This window comes from Perognathus longimembris, chromosome 9, assembly GCF_023159225.1.
Source record: "Perognathus longimembris pacificus isolate PPM17 chromosome 9, ASM2315922v1, whole genome shotgun sequence".
NCBI lineage: Eukaryota > Metazoa > Chordata > Mammalia > Rodentia > Heteromyidae > Perognathus > Perognathus longimembris.
The window spans coordinates 68,020,618-68,040,678 of NC_063169.1; the positions used below are offsets into that span (position 1 = coordinate 68,020,618).

Sequence of the window (20,061 nt, forward strand, 5' to 3'; positions counted from 1 at the left end):
AAAGGATCTGCGACTGGCGTCTTCGTCTGTTCTGTTGCTGCCATGATAGAATGCCGCAATCTAGCTCATTTGTGAAGAAATGTATTTCTCACCACTTTGGAAACTGGGAAGTTTAACATCAAGGTGCCAACAGCTGGCAAGGGCCCTCGTGCTTTGTCAGTTCCATGAGGTAAAAGGCATGCATGGGATAGTGCCGGGTAGAACTGCAGAGACACCGATCACCGCAGCACAGACAGTGAAATTTCTTCTGGATCTGCACAAGCCTCTTTTGCTATCACGCCAGGGGATGCTTTATCCCAAAGGCCTTTCAAACATTGAGAAGATGGAAAAGGAAAGCAAACAGAGGCAGGCATAAATGATCCATGCCTTTAATACTAGGTACTTGCAAGGCTGGAAAGATCAGGGTTCAAAGCCAACCCAGACAGAAGAGTCCTCACAAGCCCTTCTCAGCCTATAATTAGATATGATGAGGCATCCTGCCATCCTCGCTACAAAGGGGAGCCCGGATGCGCAAGTCACAGCTCGGGTGCAAGCCCAGACACAAGGCAAGACCTTTTCTCAGAATGAGCCAGCACAGGAAAGGGCCAGAGACATGGCTTAGCAGTAAGAGTGCCTGCCTTCTCGGCAAGAGGTCCTGAGTTCAAATCTCAGCACCACAAAAAAAAGGAAACAGTAGTGTATAAAATGAGACAAGATGCTCACTTGCAAATGTAAATATTTGATACTGTACCACATTAAAAAGCAATATCATATGTACACGGAGGTTTCTCTTCATTGTTTCCCTACCATCAACCCAAATGGTAGTGCAATGTTTCCTCTCAAGGTTCACAAAGCGATTCATCATCGGATTGTCAAGTCCTTCACCAGCCTGCTGGGCGAGGGGATTTACTACTGAAGAACTCTAAGGAATCTTGAAAACAGATGATGGAAACCACAAAGAGCGGTGGATAGACATTTAAAGGGAAAAGCCTAAGTCTGGACTCCTTGGGAGTCTCTGCCTCCTGGGGCTCTGCAGACAGCCCTACATATTTTCCCTGTGTGGTATCCATTCGTGTGTGGTACACACAAGACACTGACAGCGCTCACGGTGTTTACAATGGGAAAAGCAGGGAGCAGTCTGAAGACAGTAGTCCTTGTGCCCAAGGGGAATTGGTCCGGGGATCCTCGTGGATTCCAAAGTCTGGAGACCCTCAGGCTCCTCACATAACATGGTGAAGCATTTGCATGTTACCCGCTCCGACTCCACGCACCTCTGTATACCTTAAGCCACCTCACAGCGGCTTGCGATACCTCCAGCGATGGAAACGCTCTCCGTGGTGATGATAGCATTGTTTAGGGAATGCTCATCAGAAAGAAGTCTGCACGTGTTCCATCCAGTTTGGGCCTTCTCCCGTCCTTCCAGGGCAGGCAGGAATGGGTAAGTACATGAGAGAGTTGCCTTTGTGACCAGGCTCCCTGCCACTCTAAGGACGCTCAAGAACCATCAGGCCTCCTGGGGAAGGACACCTCCTCCAGCAGAAGGGACTTGGAGTCCAGATCCTGGTTCCCTTAGAGACACGGGGAGGACGCGTGGCCACAGCTGGCCCTGCGGCCTCTCCCGGGGCCCCGGCACCACAGCTGGCCCTGCGGCCTCTCCCGGGGCCCCGGCATCTCCCTGCCTTTGGAGACTGTCTGCAAGCAGTGCTGAGACTCATGTGGGAGCAGCACCCCACCAAGCTTCTGGAGATAAGAGAACAATGCAAGGGTGAGAGGCGGCTGCCACCCTGGACAAAACCAAGTTCTCCTTGGCCCAGCAGGTCAGCACGGCTGACCCCATCCGGATCCCGAGAGCTGCCTGCAGCAACGCCAACCAGGCCAGCACGGTGAGAGTGTCCACGCCCATCTCGGTGTGACAGAAAGGAAGTGAGAGGGCGGGGCCTCCCGGGAGACCTTCTGAGCCCCGCTGCCTTGTGAGGCTAGAACAGCCGGTCTCGAGGGCTTCCTGAACCCTTTCCGAGGAAGAAAACGGATATTACCTAGGCGCTTGGCCAGTTCACCTACCCAGACTCTCCGAACACAAAGCTCCCACCCGGACCCTGAGGTTCTTGTGTATTTCAGCAGGAAAATCTGAGTTCCCCACGAGCAGGCTCAGCTTCGCAGAGCCCTGTGATTTAACCTAGGCTTGTTTTGTTTTCAAGTCTTAGACGTTTAAAAGCTTTGCGTCCCTCTTCCCACCCCCCTCCCCCCAAAAGAAAGAAAAGTCCTTAGGATTATAGAGAGGCATCCATCCAATTGTCCGTCAAAGATCGCCCCAGAAAAAGATGTTCCTGAGCCCTAGAAAGAGCTAGACTGTGAGAGAACTGAGTAAGAGCTCTGAAGAGTGGGCAGGAGACACTGAAATGCTACCCTAGTGCCTTAAGTCCACATGACATGATGCAGACCCGCCCCCTCTGTGACAAGGTCCCCAAATGTCCTTAAGTAGTGGACATGAAGAAACACAAAGGCCTTCCAGCTGGCAGAATGTTAACAGAAGCATGGTATGAGAATCAAGACATATGTGAGACATTTTCACACAGCCTATAAACTTCCTCCACTGTCCCACACATACTCTTCCCTCCTCTAAGTCAGTATTCTCAGGCCTTCTGTCATCGAAGCAGAAAGCTGACTAAGACATGTTCTGATCCCTTTGTCCTAGCTCAAGCTCTTGCTGGTTTATGAATATATTAGGTCAAAGCAGACACCAAAGCTTTCCTAAATACCTCAAGGAAACCTTGAAGATCCTGCAAGGATGTTCTTGTGCACATACCTACTTGATTTGTTTTTCTCTCCTGCAATTTCTTTCACTGATATTCTGGGGAGACACATTTTCTAATGGAAAGGATGCATATGAAACGCCACTCAAAACCATTCTACCTCGGAGTGTTTCCTTTCACTCATTCAACCTTCCTTGGCTGGGAATTTGGCTTAGGGGTACAGTGCTTGCCTAGCATGCATGAAGTCCTGGGTTCGATTCCTCAGCACCACATATACAGAAAAAGCCAGGTGTGGCACTGTGGCTCAAGTGATAGAGTGCTAGCCTTGAGCACAGAAATGCTCAGGGGCAGAGCCCAGGCCCTGAGTTCAAGTCCCAGGACTGGAAAAAAAACAAACAACTCATTCAACCTTCCTACCTCACCCTCTCAAAGAAAACCAGGACTTTGAATGCCAGCCTCCATCTAGATGTGGGAGCTGGTCTTTTGGCTCCTGGTTCTTGCACAGAAGTGAGAAGCAGAAGATGAGCAGTGAGCAGAAAGGTCTTGGAAAAGGTGGCTCGGTGCGGGGCAGGGTGAGTCCGCAGGTGAGAAGCGAGGTCAGGAGGGGTTTCTGAGGTGATGTTCGATCTGTCCACAGGACACACCGGCCTGCCTGACAAGCCCCCTTTGCAGGCCTGCGTTTGTGTCCAGCCCTCCGCCAGCTCTTCTGCAGTGGCCGTGACCGCCCCCACTCCTTGTTGACCCCTGCACACAGAGGCAAGAGGAAGAGGTTTCCACCACACACCATGGAAAACCAACTACGAGAATTCTACGATTCATTCTGTAACATGCTTTCTCTCCCTCTCAAAGTCAGAATTAAATTTAAAACCTAGACGCCAGCCTTTAGATGTTTTAACTAACAAATACCCACCAAACTTTATTCAGAAATCCCTCCATAGAACAGAACTAGAAAAGAAGACATGAGTTTTGAAGTTGTATACTCTTCTTTAAAATAGTTACCTAAATGTTCAGGCTCCTACACATTTGCAAGAGTTACAGTCTACAGTAATTTCACAATCTAATCTGGAAGCATGAATTTATGTTGAATGCTCACAGCTGCTAGAGTGAAAAAGCCCCAATTTAAGATATATACATGCCTGGCATTTTTTGAAGAATTCCTGGAACACTTCAAAAAATGTTTGTGTAAAGCCAAAGAAAAACACAACACGGCACTTTCAAGTCTGCAACACCGCAATCATGGCAGTACTGCCACGGGTAATGAGCCCATTTATTCTAATCTAAATAGCACCAGCAAGTTTCACAAAATCTGTCTAATGCAGAGACTAGAATGTAACAGTATGGTAGAGGTCATCGCTAAACAAAACTAGGACATTTTGACTGGAGGAGTAAATCAAAATCAGAAGTATTGGCATTTTCCCAAGGCAAATGCTCCCAAATCCTTGTATTTAACTAGATCCTTTTATCACAGAAACTTTTATCTCAAAAGTTCCAACATAATGTTAACTATCTTATGAATAACTAGAAACAAACACACTGCCTGATTATCCTCCAAAATTTCTACTAAGAATTATCCATCAAAATGCAAGATTCAATTTAAATAATACTTCATGAATAATTCCTCTCTCTCCTGCTCTTTCTCTTGCTGTGTCTTTCACACACATGCACACACCCACAGACACATACATGAAGAAATAATATCGAAATGTCTATCTACATCTGAATATTTACAAATAGGTAAGATTCTAGTTAGCACAGTATTTTAAGGCACACATCTTATTAGCTCCTTTTTAAAGACTGTCAAATTTTCCTACCCAGGCTTTTCCATTTTCATCATTTTAACTTGGATGCTAATCTAATGATTTCACAGCACCCCTCTTCAGGGCAACGCAGGTGCTTGTTTTGTGTCTAGGGATGGGAGGATGCTTTCTTTTCGGGCTGTGCTTATGGGTCTCAAGCCTGTGAGGTAATGATACCTCAAGTTTGGTGGGCACCGCGCAGGTGGGCTTACTAGGATTACTTTCAGCCCAGTAGAAAATCACCTTAGAGAGAGACCACAGAAGGAATATCCTTTCTACGGTTTCCTGAGTAGAGGAAAGGGCTGGGAGAACGGCTTGGCCTCGCTGGACCCGGCGGGGCATTCTGCCCAAAGAAAACAGAGGCAGGCAGAACGGAGAGGTGACTTTGTAGGTCACTTCTGCTGCGGTGAGTCTGAATTCTGTTTGTTGCATAAGCTTGTGGTTGTATTGCATAAGGCGTCAAGGTTATAGTTATATGAAGTATTGTACAGATTTCTAGTTTTACACATTTGTATTCAATATAATAAAAATCCTTTAAGGTTTAAAAAAAAAGTTCACTGAGTCTCCAGAATCCTGTCGTTTGCCCTCATTAGAGCGTAGGGATCGCAGGGTTCATCTGCTGCTGAGCTCCTTGCAAGTGGAGTCCCGGGAGGTGCGGCCTAGCTGCAGGAAGTAGACCGCAGAGATGCCTTGGTGAGGACCTCTTGTCTCTTGTCCCTTCTTCTCCCTCCCTCCCTCTCTCTCCTCTCTTCCTCCTTCCTCCTCCCCCCCCCCCCCCCCACCGTTTGCTTCCTGGCTGCCACAGTGAGCAGCTCTGCTCCTCCACACCCTTCTGCCATGCTGGCACCATTCCTCATTACAGGCACAGAAATAAGAGACGGAAAACTCGGAAGCCATGAGCCAAAACGATCTGAACTCCTTCAGGCTGATTGGCTGAGGTGTGTTGTCACAGTAACTGTGATGATAATAACGGAGGAGGAAGCCCATGATATGCATAGTGCTATCTTATTTAGCCCTGCTCATCACACAGGGCCAGGAACAATCGCAGTAAGCTCCCCTGGCACCCAGCCCTGCGTTTCTAAACACAAGCACCACAGACTCTGAGGAGAAAAAGATGGCTTGGGGCCAGGGAAGGTACAATCTAAGCTTCCGAACATGTTGTATGAGAAACTAATAGAGGAACATTCAAAGGGACATGGGAGACATGTTGAAGTGCCTCTCTCTGACTAAATCCAGATAATCATTTGAGCATAAAGAGAACACAGTGCTGCCAAGCACTGGTGGCTCTCGTTTGTAATCCTAGTTACTCAGGAGGCTGAGATACGAGGATTGTGGTTCAAGCCCAGAGAGGATAGTCCCTGAGAGTCTCATCTCCAATAAACTACTAAAAAAAAAAAAAAAGTCGGGGGCTGGGAATGTGGCCCAGTGGTAGAGTGCTTGCCTAGCATGCATGAAGCCCTGGGTTCGATTCCTCAGCACCACGTATATAGAAAAATCCAGAAGTGGCGCTGTAAGCCAGGGACAGTGCTCGGGCCCCAGGACTGGCAAAAAAAAAAAAAGCCATCACTTAGGGCTAGAGACACAGCTCAAGTGGTAGAATGCTTGCCTCACAAACACAAAGCCCTGAGTTCAACCCCCAGCACCACCAAAGGAAAATATATAAATTAAGTTAAAGAGCAAGAGCCTGGCCCCACCAAGCTGTCTCAGCTTCTTTCTGGTGGCAGGATGTAACTTCTCTGAGACACACCGCCATCTGCCATGCGTGGCTCAGCCAAGGGCCAGTAGGCCATTTGGACTTCAGCTTCCAAAACAGGAGCAAAGTAAGCCTTGCTTCTTCATGAGTAGTTCTTCATTACAGTGATATGTAGTTGAATAACACATTAAATGAAATAGCAACTCACCAGCCTATCCTAGTAATGAGCGATTGAAACTTTAAGGATAAACCTGGTATTTACCTTGTCTCAACGTACCTCCTCACAAAAGTCTTCTTAAGTACCAGTGGGGGGGAAAGAAACAGTGCTATAAGGGACAAGGCTGGCAGATGCCACTGAGAAGAAGTGGTTTCCTTGTGCCCCCTGATGGGATACAAGGGCATTCCCGCCAGACATGCATGACTTTAACATAAGGACACCGAGACAGCCCCAAGTTGAGGGGCCCTCAATTCTAAAACATGAGAGTTGTGGGTAACCTCAAAACTGTCATGAAGACAAGTAAAGACTAAGCATGTCCACCTTGAAAGCCCGAGGAAGCCGGTGGCTGTAAGAGGGGGTGGTGGACTGGGCCCTTTGCACTAGAGAAGTGATTGGGATAATTGGTGACACTCAAGTGGTACCTGCGGGCTCTAGGACAGTAATCTCAGCACCAGTGTCCTCATGTGGGTGGCTCTGTGGAAGAAGGCCCCCGTTTACTGAAAAACAGGAGCATTTGATGGTGATAGTCACATTAGGGAGTCGGCCCAAATGATTCTGGAGCGATGAAGGTTCTTGCACTCTAGCTGCAAGTTTTACACAAATTTGGGATTGTTGCAAAACAGGAAGAATTTAAAAGTTTAATCATTTCCACAAAGTAAGATATTGGAGCCAAAGATAAAGCACTCACTGATAAAAAGTACTTTGCCTACCTCGTAAAAGTCTTGAGCTTGAGCAACTGAAAATAATGAAAATGTTGTCGGTTGTCAATGAAGAACACGAACAAGAGCTGAGTAATGCGCTTGGTTCCTCTAACTCGATGCTGACACCCTGAGCCGCTCTTCTGCACAAATTCCCCTCCAGAAATCAGGAAGAAACGTGTGGAAGCACTGCCATCTGCCGGCGTAGAACACACACAGTTATGCTCATAGGAAAATCCAATCCTGAAGTCGCTTCTACACAGGAGAAAACAGCTTCTGATGGACATCGATTTCTGCAGGTGTTGGAGAACAAGAGAAACAGGCCTTCTCACCTGGAGGCATGCCCACGTTAAACTCGAAACTCAGAGGCCTTTTGATTTTCAGATGAGTTGCAGAGCATAATCCAATCTGAGCAGCTTAAGTAGACATTTCAGATGGTATTATTTTAAAACAGGCCTACTCATTTTCATTCCTCACCCAACCCCAGCAGCCTTGGAGAAGGGACCCCAGACATCTTCAGGGCAAGGGCTGGTCACCAGGAAGACCAAGGTGCATGAGAGGGTTGGGACGTCCTGAAGTGGTGGGGGGGGGAGGGTTGAAGGTCTAGGCGGTCCCCAGGGACCACAGGTATAATTAGCCATGCCTACTAATCAAATCTCCAACAAGGAACATTCACGTGGGCTTCTGGGCCTGCTGCACCTGCTGCAATGCTTCATCTGGTCGCTCAGCCGCACCCCTGGTAACATCCCTATAATAAATGTGTGCTTGCCTGGGTCACCAATTAATCAAACCTAAGTGGGTCGTGAGAGCCCCAATCTATCAAATGAACCACAGCCTAGCATTTTCACCTGAAGTGAATTGTTTTGAAACCTTTAGGCTTAATAGGAATCTGTGTTATAAAAGTCAATAATTAGGGGCTGGGAATATGGCCTAGTGGTAAAGTGCTCGTCTCCTAAAAGTCAGTAATTGGGGCTGGGAATATGGCCTAGTGGTAGAGTGCTTGCCCTCATATACATGAAGCCCTGGGTTTGATTCCTCCGCACCACATATGTAGAAAAAGCCAGAAATGGCGCTGTGGCTCAAGTGGTAGAGTGCTAGCCTTGAGCATAAAGAAGCCAGGGCAGTGCTTAGGCCCTGAGTTCAAGCTCCAGGACTGGCAAATATATGTCAGTAGCCTCTGCAAGTCTGATCTGGCAACAACTTGAATTCAGAAGCGTACCCTGAAAAGTTCCCACTTTAATAGGTCTGCTTTACAGCAGGCTCACTGCCTTGTAAGCAGACACAATGGTTACCCAGTGACTCCGTGTTCCCAAAGCCAGACCACTGTGGCACACAAGAACAGGCTCTGGTCTTCCAAGTTCTTCCATGCTTTCACAAGCCAGGAACACTGCTTGTATCCCTAACAACTAAAACTAACTGAATTCTAAAAGTGCCTTACATTTAGTTTAAAAAAAAAAAAAACACTTCAATATTGAATCTGCTGACCTACTCACTTCCATTTAAAAAAAATAGAATATGGAGTTGAGAAGAAAAATAAACTTGGGAAATATTTTTTTCTAGATCAAGGAAAAAAATCTCTTGGCTGGGAATATGGCCTAGTAGTAGAATGCTTGCCTTGCATACATGAAGCCCTGGGTTCGATTCCTCAGCACCACATATATAGAAAAAGCCAGAAGTGGTGCTGTGGCTCAAATGGTAGCGTGCTAGCCTTGAGCAAAAAGAAGCCAGGGACGGTGTTCAAGCACTAAGTTCAATCACCAGGACTGGAAAAACAAACAAAAAGTGAAAAAAAAATCTCTTTAGCCAGATGCTGGTGGCTCACACCTATAATTCTAGCTATTCAGGATGCTGACATCTGAGGGTTGCAGTTCAAAGCCAGCACAGAAAAGTTTGTGAGACTCTAATCTCAAAGTGGAGCTGTGGCTCAAAGTGGTAGAGTACTACTAGCCTTGAGAAAAAGGGCTCAAGGACAGCACTCAGGCCCTGAGTACAAGCCCCATGAATAGCAATAACAAAAAAAGAAAACATCCCAAGAGGAGGTATAAAGGTATAAAGTAAATGCACAGGGCTGTCACTACAACCTACTGGAAATAAGTAACAACTGGAAACAAATGAGATTTTTAGAAGAACTGTAAAATAAGTTGGGAACTGTCCAACTGATAGAATACTCAGCCATTAAAGGTAATAACTAAGATGATGTGACATGAGGAAATGTTGAGCGCCACAGGAGTCCCTGCTACCCAGCGGCAGTAGAAAGCTACGCCAGCTACGCGCAAAACTACACAGGCACGTAATCAGAAATGGTGCATCATTCACGGGGGAGAGAGTTCCCTTTATTGAAAAACAATATAAAGCTTGTGTAGAGGCTGTACACAAAACACAAGAAATCACAAAGTGCAAAATAAGTGAAAACATTTTTGAACACAAACACTTCTCAAGGAGACACACTCCTGGACCTCATCCCGAAATCCATCTGCCTCTACCAGGGAAGGTGGCCCTGGCCCGGAGCCGGGCTCTCACGCCGGACGCACGGACAGAACTGAACCAAGGGGAAAGCGCGTGGCGCACCCAGATCTGCCCACCCCGAGCATTCTGTTTAGCGTAGCCTTCTGTTAGAGCGCAAGCTTCGTATTAATGCTTTCTGTATTTCTGCTTACAGAAAAATCCAGACACAGTTATCTCCTCTCAATTAGCACTCGGGTTCTCTGGGGTGGGTGGGATGGTCCTGTGGCATATGTCGGCGAGAGCTCTACAACTGAGTGACCTTCCCCAGCCCCAAGTGACTTTTTTAAGTGGCAAAATGGTGTTGACCATGGGTACGTGTGACTGTAAATGAAGGCCAGATGTTCAGCACAAGTAGCAGGATGGAGGAGCTCTAAAGAAAAGGGCAATTTTCAACAGAGAGGGGAAATGCTCCATTTTCTATATCACTGTCAAACAATGTGGGCCAAAGACTGGACTTTGTAAAACTGCAATACAATGAGAATATTCTTTACAAGCCCCAGAATACAAGGGTGGAAAAGGTCTGATGGTTTTATGATGACAGCTGTAACCTCCTCGCAATGATGGCTCCCAAGAAATTGTTCAGTCAAGACTAAATCACAGAGCTTTTACTATTCTCAAACAGTGAACTTACAATGTAATTTTAAGAGATGAAATTACTTATAACATTAAATTAATTAAAGATGTGGGTAAGCAACATTAACAAAGGCTGTGATATTTCTTAGTATCTTCTATACTCTACTACAAAAATAGTCATAAAGAGCTTGACACGCTAGATATGATGATGGCGTGTCACTTTTTGCAAGCCGCGTATCTCTGAGTGACATTCTCCCAGTTGATTACATTCCAGATGGCCTTCAGGTAGTCAGGTCTGACGTTTTTATACTGGAGGTAGTACGCATGTTCCCACACGTCGATCCCCAGCAGTGGAATAAGGCCTGTCAGATTGAAAGGGAAAAAAGCAAAAGGTGAATCTCAACCTGAAACACTGAGGCTCTCAATTTAAACGTTTAGTATTCTAACAGTTACTCCTTACAAAACCATTCCTTTCTTAGGCAACTGGAAATCTGCTAAAGAATGGGAATTCTTTTCTGTTCTTTTTTGAACTCAAGACCTACACTCGTTTGGCTTTTTCCCTTAAGGCTGGTACTCTGCCACTTAAGCCACACTTCCAGTTCTGACTTGGTGCTGGTTAATCATAGATAAGAGTCTTTCAGAATCATCTGCCTGGGCTGGCTTTGAACCTTGATCCTCAGATCTCAGCCTCCTGAGTAACTAAGGCTACTAAGGATGAGCTACCAGTACCTGGCTTTGGTGACATTTTTTTTTAAGTTTCAAATTCAATTAGATTCAACAGGGTCGTGGGAATCTGCTGACTCTAGGCTAAAGTTTCAAAGTCAAATAGTTTAATTTTCCAAAGAAATGCAGGAAGGCAGAAGTCTAAGGACCTGAGTTCTGGCCTGTTTACCAAAAATGCTCAGCAGAACAGAGAGCAAACCGCAGGTTCCAAAGTCAGTCTCAACTTATATTTTTTTTCTTCTTTCTCTTGTGATTTATCCACTTTTAGGCTTTAGAGCTTTCTGGTTGGCTATTTACTGTTTGGGGCTTTTCTTTGCTGATTCTGGGGGTTTAACTCAGGGCCTCATTCCTCGCTTGGTTAATTTGTTCGGCTGGTGCTATACCACTTGAGTCATGTCTCTAAGCCCAGCCTTTTAAACACTGTTGTAGAAACAGAGTCTTCGGAATTTTCTGTCTAGGCTGGCCTTGAACAAAAATCCTCCTGGTCAGAGCCTCCTAAGAATCAAGGATCACAGGCGTGAGCAACAAGCTCCCATGAAGCTTTAGTTTTTTTACCTTAAGTACATACAGTTATTTAAGTGGACACTAATTCTCTGTAGCACAAACCAGGGTGATCCATCTGTAAAATTATCCATGCTTATTTTATAAAATAGTCAGGAAACCTGTCGTTCCTTGCAGTGGATCCTGATTTGAACACGCAGCAACCTGTAGCTGTCCCCGCTCCTTATTGAAGCCGAGCCAGCCCCACCCCGAGCCTTGGACGCCAACAGACACCGCCGTCAGCTTCTCCTTAAACTTCTCAAAAGAGCCGAAGTCACGTTTGATGGCTTCTAACAACTCCCCTGTTGGGGGAAAAAAAAAGAATATATATATATGAGGTTTTTATGGTTTTTTTTTTTGGCCAGTTCTAGGCCATGAACTCAGGGCCTGAGCACTGTTCCTGGCTTCTTTTTTGCTCAAGGCTAGAACTCTGCCACTTGAGCCACAGCGCCACTTCTGGCCATTTTCTGTATATGTGGTGCTGAGGAATCGAACCCAGGGCCTCATGTATAGGAGGCAAGCGCTCTTGCCACTAGGCCATATTCCCAGCCCCTATATATGAGATTTAAACAATTACATTATATATATGCTAAGAAACTTCTGTCATAGAGTCCAGAGATACCATCATCACTGGCACTCACTGGACACTATTTGAAAATGAACTATACAACATATGGTTGGAGATGGGAGGAGAAAAATGGGAGAGCAAGAAAAGGGATGACACTGTCCAAAGAGACATGTGCGCTTTACCTGACTTATGTACCTGCAACCCCTCTGTACATCACCTTTATCGTAACAATAAAAAAATGGAAAGAGGGCTGGGAATATGGCCTAGTGGCAAGAGTGCTTGTCTCGTATATATGAAGCCCTGGGTTCGAGTCCCCAGCACCACATATATAGAAAACGGCCAGAATTGGCGCTGTGGCTCAAGTGGCAGAATGCTAGCCTTGAGCAAAAAGAAGCCAGGGACAGTGCTCAGGCCCTGAGTCCAAGCCCCAGGACTGACAAAAAAAAAAAAAAAATTGAAAGAGAGGGAATGAAATTGAAGTTAAAAACCTGTATTTTAATCCTTCACTTTACATTTTTTTTTTTTTGCCAGTCCTTGGGCTTGAACTCAGGGCCTGAGCACTGTCCCTGGCTTCTTTTTGCTCAAGGCTAGCACTCTGCCACTTGAGTCACAGCGCCCCTTCTGGCCATTTTCTGTATATGTGGTGCTGGGGAATTGAACCCAGGGCCTCATGTATACGAGGCAAGCACTCTTGCCACTAGGCCATATCCCCAGCCCTTCACTTTACATTTTGTCTTAATACATGCACATAGCTTTTGCATAGACAAAATATATACATTTCAATGAAGAGTGGCTAAGCTTGAGTTCAGCTCAAACTTCAAGTTCAGCTGAAAATTCCCTTAAGTATTCATTCTTTTAGTATTCAAGCATGCACACTGAGCCTATTTTGTAAATCAAACTATAATAACCATAATGTCATATGTAAATTGGAACATAAAGGAAAGAAATGAAAACCAATCGTTTCCTATGGGTGTAGTTGAGTGGCAGAACACCTGCTTGGCATGCACAAGACCCTGGCTTCAGGGACCAGCAAGAAAAAGTTAATACTGCTGTACAAATATAGACACAGTTGCACTAGCATATACCAACCTTTGGGTTCTCCACCACCATTAGGGCTCAGGTTTGTCCAGAAAATGCTGTGGTTGATATGGCCCCCACCATTGAACTTCAGGGCAGGCTGAAGAGCTACCTGGGCATTCACATCTCCTGAAATGTAAAAGGCGTGCGTATTATTTAAACACTCTTATTCTTAGAGCAGGCACCAGTGGCTCGTGCCTGTAAATCCTAACTGCTCAGGAGGCTGAGATCTGAGGATCGCCACGTGGCTTGAAGCCAGACCGAGCAGGAAAATCCGTGAGATTCTTATCTCTGATTAAACACCAAAAAGCTGGAAATGGAGCTATGGCTCAAATGGTAGAGTGGTAATTTTGAGCATAAAAGCTCAATACAGCCCCTAGGCCCTGAGTTCAAACCCTAGACTAGAATCCAACATTTTATATATATATATGTGTGTATATATATATATGCTTTTATATACATATGTGTATGTATGCATGTATATATATATATATATATTTCTTTAACCGTTCTATAGGACTTTAGATAACTGTGCCTGCTTATCTCTAAAACAGCTGTTTGTCTTGAAATTTAGTAATAACAGATTCTACCAAAAGACATCCTCCCCAAATTACTTGTCTCCATAGGTTTTCAGTTTTCAGTTCACTCACTCACATGCAGAACTGAAGAGGGCTCACTCTGCAAAGGTGACAGAGTTAGAAGAAAATTCATCCCTAGGGGCTGGGGTTATGGCCTAGTGGCAAGAGTGCTTGCCTCGTATACATGAGGCCCTGGGTTCAATTCCCCAGCACCACATATACAGAAAATGGCCAGAGGTGGCGCTGTGGCACAAGTGGCAGAGTGCTAGCCTTGAGCAAAAAGAAGCCAGGGACAGTGCTCGGGCCCTCAGTCCAAGCCCCAGGACTGGCCAAAAAAAAGAAAAGAAAATTCATCCCTAACCACCCAAAGCTCAGGTTCTCTTTCATAAATAGGATTTCAGCATATAAAGTGCTAGCAATAACAAAGAAAATCCAGTCATAGGCGCTGAGACTGGGAGTGCATGCCCGCAATCCCAGTACTTGGGAGGCTGAGATAAGATCTTGAGTTTAAGCCAGCCTGGGCTACACCATGGTATTGTCTCCAAAAAATAGGAAATAGTTTTAGAATTCAAACTACAAAGAAAACTTTTCATTGTGAACTATTTCAAATCCCACTAACAAGAAAGTCAGCATGTTCAATCGAACCCTTGATTTCAACCCAAGTGTACTCCACGGCCTTCCCCATCTCAGTGGGTGCTGGCCCTGTCCAGGATGACATGCTGATCTCATTCCTCACTCCTGTCCTGCGCACTTGACACCCAACCCACCAGCACATCCGTCAGCAAAGCCATCTGCATCCAGAAGGCAATCCTTTCTTCCTCTGCTGCTCTAGCCAGTGCAGAGAACCAGCCCCTCGTGCTTGAAGCAGGGCCACCGTCCCTTTCCAAAAGGTGTTCCCTTCTGTCTCACTGGGGACTGGCCTAAGATCTTACACTTCGCTACAGAATCACGTCAGCTGGCCTGTTCCTGAAGAGCCACGCTGCACTGCCAGTACTCCCCGCGTGCTCCCTCTGAACGATCCTCCGCTGACTACTCTTCACCAGTCTCATGTTGCATTCCTTTTTGTTTTTGCCAGTTCTGGGGCTTGAACTCAGGGCCTGAGCACTGTCCCTGGCTTCTCTTTGCTCAAGGCTAGCACTCTGCCACTTGAGCCACAGCGCCACTTCCGGCTTTTTCTGTCTATGTGGTACTGAGGAATCGAACCCAGGGCTTCATACATGCTAGGCAAGCACTCTAGTTGCCTCTAAGCCACACTCTCGGCCCTCATGCTTCATACCTGGAACTGCAACTCATCGGCAATGCCTTCTTTACCAGATATATGAATCAGCAGTCCCTCCATCCCTCCCAGACCCCTTATGCTACCTTTCCCAGTGGCATGTTACACTCTGTGCGTGTGTACAGTACCTGTCTCCCCATTGGCTTAAGACAAGGTTTTCATCCTTAAATGTCTGTCACTAGACGAGTGAATACACTGATCACAGGTTCTCAAAAAAGATAATTCTCTTGCTGGGCGCCAGTGGCTCACACCTATAATTGTAACTACTTGCAAGGAAGAGATCTGAGATCGCAGTTCAAAGCCAGCCCAGGCAGGAAAAGCCATAGGACTCTTATCTCCAGGGAACCACCAGAAAATCTGAAGTGGTAGTGGGACTCAAAGTGGAAGAGCACTAGACCTGGGCAAAAAGAGCTCAGAGACAGTGCCCAGGCCCTAAGGTTCAAGACCTATGATCGAGTAACAATAATAATAATAATAATAATGATAACAATAATTCTCTTTAATCTACAATTTTAAAAAATCATATATGAACAATCCGGGGATATTCTCAAAGCAGGAACAAGGCAAATTAAAAACAAAAGACTTTTCTAACTTGCTAAACAAATAAAATAAAGTTAACTATTTTTTTCTATGCCTTCAAGGAGGTACAGTTTAAACTAGATGTGTAGCACAGACCTGTAATCTCAGCACTCAATACTCAGGAGGCTGAGACAAGAGGATGATAAATCCCAGATCAGCTACATGGTGGAGAATCTATCTCAGGAAAAGAAAAGAACCTGGGCAAAGGTAGCTCACACTTATAATCCACACTACTCAGGAGACTCAAATCTAAGGACCAAAATACACCAAACAACACTCTTATCTCCAATTAACCAGAGAAAAGCTGAAATTAGAGGCATGACTCAAGTGGTAGAGTGCTAGCAGTGAACAAGATTTCAAGGCCCTGAATTCAAGCCCCTATAGTAGGGAGGAAAAATATAAAGAAATGAAATTCAAATGACTTAATATCTGCTCTTTAAGAACACTTCTGCTGGGGCTGGGAATATATATGGCTTAGTGGTAGAGTGCTTGCCTAGCATGCATGAAGCCCTGGGTTCGATTCCTCAGCACCACATAAACAGATAAGCCAGAAGTGGCGCTATGGCTCAAGTGGCAGAGTGCTAGCCTTGAGCAAAAAGAAGCCAGGGACAGTGCTCAGGCCCTGAGCTCAAGTCCCAGAACTGGCCAAAAAAAAAACAACTCTGAAAGCCAGGCACTGGTTCATGCTTGTAATCCCAGCTACTCGGGAGGCTGAGATCTAAGTATCCTGGTTCAAAGCCAGCCTGGACAGGAAAGTCTATGAGACTCTTATCTCCAATCAACCAGAAGAAAACCGGAAGTGGTGCTGTGACTCAAAGTGGCAAAGTGCTTTCCTTGAGCCAAAGAGCTCAGGGACAGCGTCCAAGGGCTGAGTTCAAGGAGAAAAAAAAAAAAAAAGACTTCTGAAGTTCAACATTTTTTTTCAGTTGAAGTTTTATTTTCTCAAATAGAATGAAGTTAAAGCTAAGACTGGGTGTGATGAGGCACACCAGTAATTTCAGCTACTCATGAAGCTTAGGCAAGAGGAGTCAGGAAAGTCCATGAGGCCAGATAACATGAGATCTTGTCTTAATAAAACTTTTTAATTAAAAAAAAAAAAGAGCTAATGACGCAGCTCAGTGGTACAACACTTTCCCAGCCAAATGAAGCTCTAGGTTGGATCCCTAACAAGGATTCCCCTAAAAAGGAAAAAAGTTAACTTCTAACTAAAAGCTGACTGTCACCTTATGTTACTCAAATACGTGTGATGAAATTAATGTTGTTTCATTCTTATAATTCTCTTTCCTCCAGGTTTTAAACAGGTAATTTTGACCTTTGAGTAATCCCAAAAATATAATTCTGAGGGGCTGGGGATATGGCCTAGTGGAGAGAGAGCTTGCCTCGTATACATGAAGCCCTGGGTTCGATTCCCCAGCACCACATATACAGAAAACGGCCAGAAGTGGCGCTGTGGCTCAAGTGGCAGAGTGTTAGCCTTGAGCAAAAAGGAAGCCAGGGACAGTGCTCAGGCCCTGAGTCCAAGGCCCAGGACTGGCCAAAATAATAATAATAATAATAATAATAATTCTGAAATAAAAGAAGGCTCTATGAGTACCTGTATAAATAGGCAATGGAGTACTGGCATAGTAAAATGTAAATCTTTTTTCTATTGGCTCTCAATAAAGCTTTTCTCACTGCACAAGAACTGAAATTATGATGTTTTCACTTTTTTTTTCAGCACAGAGCCACACCCCTAGTTGAGCTTTTCCAGTACTGAGGAGAGTTCCCAGGTGTCAAATGTTGTCTTGCAGGAAACACTTTCACAACTGCACTTTCCGGGGCCTCACTATGACCACATCCTTCACATATTTGTTTACTCAATCAAGAGCCTTTTCCCATACCAAGATTCATCTGATTCTCGCAAGTAAATCTTCCAGAAGGTGGTAACTTCCTCTTCTATTTGCTTAGCCATTTACCTAGACACAGTCATGCTGAAATACGTTTCCACCAGATGACTCTAGTGACTGTGTAAGAAAACCAATGCAAATTTTGACAGGCATGAAATTCAGTAAACAAATGTTTAAGAAAAAAAAAGATCCTACTATGTGGCATATGAAGCAATACAGATTAAAACCTGGCTATCAATTATTTTCTTGTGCACATTGCTAACGGATTAAAGACAATATGCTATTTTGCACAGACATTAAAACAGAATTCCCAGGCTGGGAATGTGGCTTAGTGGTAGAGTGCTTGCCTAGCATGCATGAAGCCCTGGGTTCGATTCCTCAGTACTGCATAAACAGAAAAGGCTAGAAGTGGCACTGTGGCTCAAGTGGTAGAGTGCTGGCTTTGAGCACAGAAAGGCTCAGGGACAGTGCCCAGGCCCTGAGTTCAAGCCCCAAGACTGGCCAAAACAAAAACCACAAAAAAAAAACAAAACAGCAAAACATCGAATTCCCATATACATCTCCCTTCTGTGGCACAAACACACAAGTCCACATACTACTGGTTGTGTTAACTGAGCTTTTTTAAAAAGAAAAGTGAGCTCTATATTAAGTGAATTGCCAATATCCACTTTCCCGCAAAATGGCGCTTTTCCTTGTGAAATGCGACCCCTGAGTTAAACTGAGAAGGTGAGTATCGTATCAAATCTAAAGGGGCCTGACTTCTGGGTAAGGAATACCATGACGCTGGCCAGCTCCTGCCTCTCCCCATCGCACAGCAAGTAAATCACCTTGCAGGGGCAGCTGAGAGCAAACACCCGGCCTCTCCGGGTTGGAGGCGGGGCTGTCAAGTGCACCCCTTTCCCAGGACTCCCACCTGGCACTCAGCACCGGCTTCCCCGTCTCACGGTCCCGGCGACGAGGGCCCGCGATGCCCCGGAGCACACAACACAGCCAGCCGGTGGCTCGCAGCGACAACCCGGCCCCCTTCCGCCCTCAAGGGCACGTGTGTGACCCGGGCCACCAGGGGACTGGCCTCCCGGCCCTCCCGGCCCTCCCGCCGGCGGCCGGCACACCTGCCCGGAGCTCGTTCGTTACATAACGGGGTCGGGCTGCACGTGCTCGGAGGCCGGGCCGCGCCGCGCCGGGGCCTCGGGTGCCCGCGGAGCCCCGGGGCGGGGCGGTCGGGGCGGGGCTCCGGGGTCCGGGGAGCCGGCGGGGCCCGGCGGGGCCCGCACCTACCCTTGGCCAGCGCCTCCTGGTACTTCTCCTCGGTGGCGTTCAGGTTGTTCACGTAGGCCGCGTGGTGCTTGCTGTGGTGCAGCTGCATGATCTGGGCGTTGATGTGCGGCTCCAGGGCGCCATAGTCGTAAGGCAGGTCCGGGAGGCTGTGCTTCTGCCGGGAGCCCAGGACGCCCAGGGCCGGGCCCAGCCTCCGGCCCGCGCTGGGAGACGCCGAGGCGGCGGCGGGTCAGCCGCGGGGGTCGCGGAGCCCGCCGCCCGCCCCGCTGGCCCTCGCCCCAGGCCCGCCGCCCGCCGCCCGCCGCCCGCCGCCGCTCACCTGCTCGCCGCCCGGGACAACATAGCGCAGGGTCCGCTCCGCGGCCGCCCAGGGACGCCGACCGCCGACCGCCCGAGGCCGAGCTTCTTAACCGCGGCGTCCCCGCCGCGCGCAAGGACAGCGCCGCCCCGCACGCCCCGCCCCCCTGCCCGCCGCGCCCAATCCGTGGCGGGGGAGGGGGGGCGGGGAGCGGGACCGCGAGCCCGCCTTCGGCCGCGGCGTCTCGGTGCCGCCTGGCGGGCCTGGCGCGTTTCCAGAGGGGAGGCCGGCCCGCCCTCTACCCCCGCGCGGAGTTGGTACGGCCCTCGAGCCCCGCCCCCGCCCTGGCCCCGCCCCCCAGCCGGGCCCCGCCCCCAGGCCGCCCCGGGCCGCCCGGGTCCCTCAGCCGCGCTTCCCCCGCCCCGCGCGGCCTGGGCGGCTCCTTTACCGGAAAAGTCCGCGCGGACTCGGCTCGCCCTCCGGCCCCCGGGACTTGGGACCGTGGGACCCACCGCTCGGCGGGACCGCCCGGCGAGGTGGAGGGCCGGGCCGAGCGGCGAGCCCTCTTGTCCCGGGTGACCTTGCTTCGCGAGCGAGCCGGCGCCGGGCCCGAGCCAGTCCCCCGGGCTGCCTGGCCGCCCTGGGGCGCGCGGTGCGGGCTCCGGGTGACCAGGGGCTCTCCCTGAGGTCACACAGCCTGCCACACCGTGCTAAGGAAAACTGGAGGGGTCCCGAAGGACACACTTTTCTCACTACTAAGCCCTGGTCAAGTGGTGTGTGTGTGTATATGTTCACGGGGACTTAGAATAGAAACGATGATTATTCCCCACGCTGTCTCACAGCCCCGTGAACTGTGAGCCGCCCATGTTCTCCCTCCTGAATTGCGTGGCTCCTCCCTAAAAGCCTTGTGCTGTCAGTGACAAGACTTGGATCTTTATTGAATAGACCTATATCAAAGGAAGCAGAGTGTAAATGCTGGGTAATTTCTAGCGCCCGTCCCCCCCCCCCCGCCATCCCCACCCCCCCTCCCCTTGGCATTCCACC

The 20,061-nt window shown here is 47.8% G+C and overlaps 1 protein-coding gene across 2 annotated transcripts; it reads right to left on the minus strand.

Annotated features, from left to right (window-relative positions):
* Nucleotides 1–1,068: 1,068 nt before the first annotated feature.
* Nucleotides 1,069–19,163, minus strand: Sod2 (superoxide dismutase 2). Of its 2 annotated transcripts, XM_048354393.1 has the most exons (7): nt 19,039–19,163; nt 18,720–18,922; nt 13,135–13,251; nt 11,600–11,779; nt 10,435–10,576; nt 4,205–4,210; nt 1,069–1,081 (listed from the first exon to the last, which is right to left on the minus strand). In XM_048354393.1, the coding sequence occupies exons 1-6, from the start codon at nt 19,059–19,061 to the stop codon at nt 4,207–4,209; spliced, it is 669 nt and encodes a 222-aa protein (XP_048210350.1). In that variant the 5' UTR covers nt 19,062–19,163; the 3' UTR covers nt 1,069–1,081; nt 4,205–4,206. The 2 variants fall into 2 exon arrangements, with proteins under 2 accessions (XP_048210350.1, XP_048210349.1); XM_048354392.1 differs by lacking the exons at nt 1,069–1,081; nt 4,205–4,210 and having other exon boundaries at nt 10,338–10,576.
* Nucleotides 19,164–20,061: the final 898 nt, after the last annotated feature.